Source organism: Aspergillus fijiensis (genome assembly GCF_003184825.1).
Source record: "Aspergillus fijiensis CBS 313.89 unplaced genomic scaffold BO72scaffold_5, whole genome shotgun sequence".
NCBI lineage: Eukaryota > Fungi > Ascomycota > Eurotiomycetes > Eurotiales > Aspergillaceae > Aspergillus > Aspergillus fijiensis.
In genome coordinates, this window is record NW_024468981.1 from 534,102 (window position 1) to 542,445 (window position 8,344).

An 8,344-nucleotide genomic window follows, 5' to 3' on the forward strand; every position below is an offset into this window, starting at 1 on the left:
CACAGTCCCTGCAAACCAAGAAGTGCATTTCTAAAATGTCTATCGTGTGAACGGGCGCAAATGCCTATCCTTGGTCGGAAGTATATATCTCTTGCCACATCGCACGCTGAAGATTAATGCCTTCTAGGCTGATTATATGAAATACGGCTTTCAACACACTGGATGGTTCTCATTGTAAAGCTTGGATACTGCTCATCAAGCATCTCAATTACAATTATTATACACTGCAGTGATAAATTACCTACCCCCAAGCTGCATTTACGTTTTGTAGACTCTTAGTGCCTTTATACAGTATTTTGGCGCTGGTACACATCTCTGGGGTCGACAGCCCTACTGTTGGGCTGAGGTCAACTGCTTTATGTGGTCATGGTTTATCCCAAGCCGACGCGCTGAAATTGACTTTCTCGGAGATGTGACGTGTTGTAGCGACTGAGGGTCAGCCTATGCCCAGAGAAAGCCACGGGAGCTGCGATCGTGGACGGGGAGTGATTTTCTCTCACCCTCGCGATTCGTGTTCGCCAGCACGATCAGTTGCAGGCATCTTATGCACACTCTACGGCTAACATCTTTGCCTGAATGCTAATGGAAAGGCAACTTTTATGCAGTAAGGACCGTGCCATTGAAAGTAGAGAACTCGCGACTCTGCAGAGAAAAAGACATAAACCGACAGAAAAACAAACCTATAACTAAAGCAAGGGCGAAAAACAACACTCGGAAACGATCGATCGGAAACTTAAACAAGACAAAGCCCCCTTGCAAATCTCTCCTCCATCTCTTCTACCACGTCTCTCAGCGGAAACAAACCACCCATGCGCGGCCTCTAGAAGTCCTTGAGGTAGTCACCGATGAAGTGCTTGAGGATATCCTCGACCTTGGAGACGTCGGAGTATCCGAGGCTGATGACGAAGTCGGCGCCCTTGGAGCCCAGGGAGGTCAGGGTGTTCTCCATGAAGCGGTGCTGTGAACGTGTGAGCTTATACAGAGTGCGGACGCCTTCCCATTGGGGCAAAGCCTTGACCGAGGGATACCCACCTGATAGGGCTTGTTGGACTTGTCGTGGTAGACCAGAAAGCGGTTCGACTGGTCCTTCTTCTGGCCGTACTGGAACTCGTCGCTGACGACGACGGTGAGGTCGTCGCCGTCGACCTTGCGCGACTTTAGCTGCTCAAGCTTGCTGGCCTGCACGAAGATGACGCCCTGGTCGCCAGCTGGAGGGATGGGGGAGTTAGTCAGTTACCAGCGTCGGTGGCATGTAGCAACGGCTCTGAGAAGGATTGAGACATACGGGTGGTCTTGTTGGTCCACTTGCAGATCCAGTAGTCCTCGTGGCGGTCGCGGAAGGTCTGCTGCCACCGGACGGTGATCTTCTTGCCCTCAGCGCCGCCGAGGAACTGGGTGGGGATGGTGATGGTGTTTCCCTTGGAGATAGGCATGGTGAAGAAGTGAGAATGGGATGGTAGATCAAGGTGTCTGAAGAGAGTAGGTTTGAGTAGTTGAGACGATGAGATGGAAGCTGTTGTTGATGAAAGACTAACCCAATGCCGGGGAATATCCCCCATTATATAGAGCCATCATTCAGCTGGATTGAGAGAATGGCGTGCTGGGGAGTCGGCGATGCCGAATCACACCATGCGTCCCTCGTCGTCGACTTGGAGCTGCAGGCAAGTCAACCCGAGTCGTTGCCTGGAAGGGAGATGGGGATAGAGAGCGCAGCTGAGGTTCAGCCGCAATTCAGCTGCGCCGTGTCGTGAAGCTATCGTGGGGATTGCGGGTCAAGGAAAGTATAGACGACATGGGATCTTGGATGGAGGATCGGTGGTTACTGCCCGGGCCGGTGCCAAGATTCGGGGGCGAACCCTAGCGATCGGCAGCAATTTCAGGCGAGCATCACTGGGGCAGCCCGGACACCTTACCCTAACCGGGGGACCGCCGTGCGAACTACAGATCCACTTCTCCGGCCGGACGATCGAGACCAGGTTTCCCCTCGCCAGAAGACTGTACCGCCACTGTGGCTGGTCAGTCGGATGGCCATTCTTCAGGCAAGCCCCCCAGCCAAAAACGGCCATACATGCCGACAGTGACTCGCACAATCGGCCGTGCCGTTCGTTAGGACCTGCCTCGGCTCTGACTTGCCTCCGTGGGGTCGCAGCTGCAGGAACCATGGGGTAGAAAGTGCCGACTTGCTTCTTGGCGCTGGTAAATGGTCAGCTGCACGGATCTAGCGTCGGTGCATGCACCAACATGCGTCGATATGGGTAGCCGAGCCCATGTGATCGCCTTGCTAAACGAGAGAGTCGGTATCCACGCCCGCAAATTAATCGCTGCGCTCCTCGAGCCTAGGTGCTCCTCTACTGAAACGCGTCCGGTAATCGAACACCCCTGAGCGAGACAGGAGTTGCAGCAGCAACGGAGGCAGCCACCCGATGTCGCAGCGTTATAAACCACACCACAGACCAGTCAAAAGTCCACACCAAACGAAGGAGTTCTCGAGCCCCAGACAATCCCCAACAACGTCATGGCGGGCGACAATATCTGGGAGGATGAAATCTTCGCATCCGTGGCTCGTGACCGGCCCAACCCTACCTCCCGCTCCTCCTCCACCGTATCCCCCGCCGACCAGGCCGCCCCCTTCTTCCAGTCGGTCGGCGACGTCAGCCTCAGCGACGCTCACCTCGCCGCAGCCGGAGAAGAGGGCGAGCCCAAATTCACCGGCTGGGACGGGTTCTGGTCGGATCCGCTCTTCGAGAATGTCGCGGGTCGGCGCGACCGCGCCGCGGGGCAGCAGGACCGCGAGTTCTGGAAGTATGAGCTGGACGAGGCGATCCCGCTGTCGAGTCTCTTTCCCTCTCTCGACTCCGACGCGTGGAACGAGCTGCGGTTCCGCAAATCGGCCATCGAGTTCTGGTCGCGGCCTATTGGGACGGAGCCCGCCGGGCTGTACCTGCGCACCGAGATCGAGCTCAATGGAGCGCTAGACGGCGTGTTCCAGGTCTTCCGGACCGTCCTCGGGGAGGCGGTGCAGCCCGTCCTGCGGCTGTCGGCCTATCTCGGGGTGACCATGGAGCAGGATCAGACCATGGCCATCGACGGGGTTTCCCTGTCTGGCAGCTTGATCGGACTGCGGACGCCCCTGCCCCCGGTGCTGGAGCTGGTCACCATCCTGTCGGTGGGCTTGCGCCTCAACGTGGGCAGCACGACCAATGTGGTCGGGGAGACCAGCGCGGTACAGGCCGGCGTCTTTGGAGATCTGCAGATCCAGTTACCGGGCCTGACGGGGTCGTTGCAATTAGAATATGAAGCGGATCTCTCCGAGGATTGGCTGGAGCTCAGTATGACCATCCCGGGCAACAAGAAATGGGAGAACGCGCTGGGAGCGGACTCGTTCCATGTGAGATGATCGCGAGACCTGACCTTCCGTAAGAGTTTCCAAAGCTAACACCCCGCACTCACCAGCTGGACGAAGTCCGATTCTTCGCAAAGATCCCTCTTCACACAGCCGCCCCAGCAGACATAACAACCACCTCTGGGGATATCAGCTCTGATGTTATCGCTCGCCCCGACCCGCAAGCCCTGCTTTCCATTGCCGCAACAGCCAGATGGAAAGGCTCCGACGGGGCAGATGTTGGCCTGAAAGGAGTGATTGTCAAAGGACGACCCGGTGAGTCTAAATTGCATCAAAGCCTGGTTTGCCGCAAGATCTGATGTTCAGTCAGATCTCTCGTTTCTGGAAGGCCATATGGAAAAGGTCACATGGTCCGACATCAAGCGCCTCTTCAGCGATGTGCACGGCCGGGATCTCGACGACACCGAGCATGAGATTACCTGCGAGAATCTCACGGTGCGGATCTCGCAGGCTCAGTTTCTTCTGCAGGGGTCCTTGACGATCAATGGTCGAGCGTTGGCCAAGGCCACGATTGCGATCACGCGGGCGGGCATTGCCATCACGGCCGAGGTGGACAAGTGGGAAGTCGGCGACGGCCTCGTGGTCATCGAACATGCCGCACTAACCTTGCTGGTGGGCAGCAGCGGTGACGAGGACAGCAGTGCTCCGCGTCAAGCGGACGATGAACCGCCCACTAAGAAACGGCGGACTACCGGCGGTCCGGAGAAGGAGAGGAAGGGATGGAGTGGGTCCTTGGAGGTGACCGGTCGAGTACTCATCCACACCGATGGACAGCAAGGCAAGAGTGGACAGCCGCCGGTGGAGGTGGACGTCACGCTGGCCATGGGCAAACAGAACCAGGAGTGGTTCTGGGTGGTGTGCGGCCACCTCAAAGCCGATCTCTCCTTGAGTCGGTTTGTGTCGGCCATCGACGAGGACTCGGACATCGATCTGCGTCTGAAGGAGATTTCCTTGATTGCTTCGAGCACGAACCGTCCGACTTGTAGTCTGGACACAAATGGCTATACCATTTAGCAAGGCAGGTTATCCACCCTCACACGTTCTGTTCCCTTGTGAGGTGGAGACTAACAGCAATGTCGTGAGTTTAGGGCTCTATCTCTGTGCCAGGTTAGAGCAAGTACCGCTGCTGCAGATGGGCGACATGGTGAAGAAGCCCGCGGCGGGGGATCAATCGTACCTCAGCCTGGGTTGGGCCAAGGGGTCTAGCATTCCTTCCGTGTCCATCTACTTACCTGAGTCATTGAAGGTAAAGTTTTCCACATTGCTGCTCTGATCCATGGGGGAACCCGAGGTGCACCAAGGCTAACACAGTGGTTATGCGGGTAGATCGAGCTGGGGCCTCGGTTCCGGTCCCGTCGCTTCCAGCTTTCCCTGGGCAGCTCCGCGACCGGCGGGGTGGCGTTCGCATTCCGCGGTATCTTCGACGTTAAGGTTGGCGACGACAATAGCTGGTACAAGTTTGACCTGAAGATGGCCGTGGATCCGATCGGTGCGGATGGCGAACTGTAAGCATGCGAACCTGGATGTCCCAGTGCCATCGATAACCCTAACCCCTTTTGCCATTCTAGCTTTTTCGACGGCAATATCAACAATCCGTTCGGTCTGAGCAAGCGATTGACGATTGGTAAGCTCATAGTGTTTCTTTGTCTTTGAAAATGTGATAGACCAGCGAACTCACCAGACCTTCTATATCTCCAGGACCACGACTGGGCATCGGACTGAAGTTCAACTGGGCCCAACTAGCCGCCTCGGGTCTGCCTATCGGAGCTGGCATCAAGGGAAGCCTCTACCTGGATGACAACGTAGACAAGCCCTATGACCTAGTGCTTTACATCTGCGAGGATCCGCGGGACATGGTCATCAAGGCCGAAGCCCCGGCAATGGACTACACCGAGATCATCCAGTTCGTGGCCGCAGCAATGGATACCCAGATCCCAACGACCGACGTGACACTCTTCCGTTTCCAGGACGTGCTCATTTACGCCAGCATGGGAGCCACCTTTGGCGGAGAACATTATCCGGCTGGCTTCCGTTTCAAAGGCGGGCTGACCATCTGCGACCACGAGGCCGCCATGGACGCGTCCCTGACCACGGAGGGTCTGCGGCTCAAGGCGTGGCTGCAGACCTTCCGACTGGGGCCGCTCAGTGTCGGCGGAGATGTGGTCCTGCCGGGCAAGGAGGGGACCTTCGCGCTGCTGGACATGGAGCTGACCCGGGAACGGCAGGCGTTTGTGCTGAATGGGTTCGTGGAGCTCTTCGACCTGCGCGCGGCGGTGGACGTGCATATCCAGCTCCTGCCCGCCCCGATATTCTACTTCAACTTCGAGATGCAGTGGAGCACCTTGCTGGCTATCAAGGCCAAGGCCGAAATGGTCGGGGGAACCAAGCTCATGTGCAATCCCCGCGAAGCCAGCTGGGAGGTCAGTGCCGAGTTCGAGCAGACAATCATCCAGGAGATGGCCCGCAGTTTGGAGCGAGCTCTCAAGGCCGTGCACGAGAAGGTCGAGGCCAAGATCAACGGTGCCAAGCAGGCGGTTGCAGACGCGGAGCGAGTCTACAAGGAGAAGATCGCCAAAGCACAAGCAGATTTGGAAGAGGAGCGGGCCAAGTACCAGGCCGAGAATGACCGACTAGACCAAGAGTTGGATCGTCTGGAGCGGGAAACGCAGGCCCAGTCTGCCGTCCATCGCGACGCAGTCTTCGAGAAGAAAAAGGAGGAGTCGTCCGCCGTGGCAGAGGCCGAGACCGTCCGCGACCACACCATCCACGAGGCCAATGCGGAGGTCCAAGAGAAGGAGCGGGCCTTGAACAACGAGGAATCGCGGGGAACCAGGGAGCACAACGACGCCATCTCCGACCGCGAACGGAGGAGACAAGAATTCATGGCCAAGTTTGGAGATGCCGAAGCCGCCGTCCAGCGCGCGCGGGACAATGTGGCCAATGCCAAACGTAAGTGGAATGTCCCCGGTCTCTACCCTGGCGCATTGGGCTCTAGCCCGGTGTATTTATACTTCAGAAACGGTCGAGAATCTGCGCAGTCAAATTGATGGCCTGGAAAACAGACTGAGCGGCCTGCGATGGTTCCAAAAGGCTCTCGCCTTGGATACAGTGCGTCTTACCCTAGCCTCCGACTTTTCCCTCTCATGTATCTAACTGATTCTTTCTCGCTCCCAATAGCACCTGCAGATCGCCGCCCTCGGGATCCAGTATGGAACCGCCAAGGTAGGTCTGGGAGTGGCGGACGGAGCCCTCGAGCTAGCGCAGAAGATCATGCAATCTCAACTATTCCACGACCTCACCCAGGCCCTGCACCACGCCTGCGAAGCGGTCGAAACGATCAAGCGGCAGGTGGACAACGCCATCAACGCCGCGCGGGACCACCTGCACAACGCGCAGAAACTGCTGGATGTCGCTAAGTCCGCCGCGCAGGGCAAGTTCGACGAGGCCCGGCGGCAGGCGCGCGAGATGGTGGACACCGCGCAGAAGATCCACGACGACTACGTGGAGAAGCAGGAAAAGGAGTCAAAGAAACTCCGCATTCAGTTGCAGCAGCTGAAGAATAGTGGCCTGAGCGCGGGAGTGTCGCTCGCCGAGGGAGTGCTGGAGGCGGCGAAGAACAACAATGCGGCCTTCCTCGCGGCGCAGGCCGGCCTCGATGCCGTCAAGGTCGTCGAGGGCGCCATCTACGACACGCTGCGCACAATGATCGAGGCCGCAGCGACCCTGTGTGATATCCGCGTGGTCAGGCTCCGGGGCACCATCACCGCCAGACCGGAGGAGCAGTCCGCTTTCCAGATCTACCTGGAGGGCACGCTGGTCGGACAGGATTTCAAGTTCGATCTTGTGTATTACCCAGGCAAGACGATTGAGTTCTTGGAAGGTTTGGCCAAGGAGGCAATGGGGCACCTGAAGTTGACGTAGTGCTGGCGCTGAAGCGGGGACTGCGAAGGACCATTTCTGTAATTATCATGCACAGCTCTTTGTAGATTAGTACGGCAACAGGATGTATTATTAGCTTATTGCAATGTTTTTCGCACCACAGTGACTACTGTTAAAGGTTGGTGCTAGTTGGACAACTTCTTAGGTACCGATGGTGAGTGTAATAAGATTCACGAAAGGGCCGTCGAGAAAGGTAACAGACGAGAATGGGCAGCGGCAACTTTACTACTTCATTATAAATATTATCGGACTGAGAGAGTTGATTTCAGATTTTCTAGACCTAAAGTAGATAGTCTTGATTTAGTATTATAGCTTAGCACCAATAGTACATCATTCATTTTGTACTAAATATTGTCTCTGAATTATATCTGAAGAAAACTCAAGCGAACAGTCACTCCTCAAGAGAAAGATGACAAAACTCTTGTATGCTTAAGATAATTATCCGTCTTTTCATATGATAGACTGATTTTGATCAGAATGTCCCTTCCCTGGAAACGCCTAATCCGCTTCCGCGCCATTGACGGCCGCATCTTGCGCCGGGAGCCCATCCCGCCCGCAGAGCGCGAAATGGACCTGGGACAGAACACCGAAGCCAATCAACTACAAGCTCGAGTCCTCCAGGGTGAAGACACCCACGATACAACGGGTGCAATCAAGGTGATGAACGAGATTGTCAGGGTCCAACAGATTTTCCCCCGCTAGCCCCTAGCGACGTCCCATTCTCCGGTGCGTGGGCCTCCATTACCTCCATTACGCCAAGCACAGTACGTTACTCTACTCATTTTCCTTCGTCTGATTAGCCCCCCTCCTTCACAAGATAATAACACGGAGGCATTTCCGCGATCGACAGAGAAGCAGGATGCAAGCGCCCACCCTGTCCCTTTATCTTCTTCAAGCCGAACACCTGTGTACAGGACCACGGCGAACCCATCGTGATTCCGCCCATCGCCCAGAACGACCAAGCTGACTACAAAGGGGAATGGGAATGAGATGTCATCTAAG

At 56.3% G+C, this 8,344-nt stretch overlaps 3 protein-coding genes across 3 annotated transcripts; 2 read left to right on the plus strand and 1 right to left on the minus strand.

The window, feature by feature from the left end:
• Positions 1–613: 613 nt before the first annotated feature.
• On the minus strand, positions 614–1,513 carry BO72DRAFT_444516 (uncharacterized protein). Its single transcript, XM_040943828.1, has 3 exons — positions 1,286–1,513; positions 1,033–1,208; positions 614–958 (listed from the first exon to the last, which is right to left on the minus strand). The coding sequence occupies exons 1-3, from the start codon at positions 1,431–1,433 to the stop codon at positions 821–823; spliced, it is 462 nt and encodes a 153-aa protein (XP_040805527.1). The 5' UTR covers positions 1,434–1,513; the 3' UTR covers positions 614–820.
• Positions 1,514–2,266: 753 nt separating this feature from the next.
• BO72DRAFT_209041 (uncharacterized protein) lies at positions 2,267–3,603 on the plus strand. The gene has a single exon (XM_040939648.1). The coding sequence runs from the start codon at positions 2,516–2,518 to the stop codon at positions 3,395–3,397; it is 882 nt and encodes a 293-aa protein (XP_040805528.1). The 5' UTR covers positions 2,267–2,515; the 3' UTR covers positions 3,398–3,603.
• A 4,148-nt stretch (positions 3,604–7,751) lies between these two features.
• Positions 7,752–8,044, plus strand: BO72DRAFT_492351 (uncharacterized protein; the record flags this gene model as incomplete). Its single annotated transcript, XM_040948287.1, has 2 exons — positions 7,752–7,765; positions 7,819–8,044. The coding sequence occupies 2 exons, from the start codon at positions 7,752–7,754 to the stop codon at positions 8,042–8,044; spliced, it is 240 nt and encodes a 79-aa protein (XP_040805529.1).
• Between the last annotated feature and the right edge of the window lie 300 nt (positions 8,045–8,344).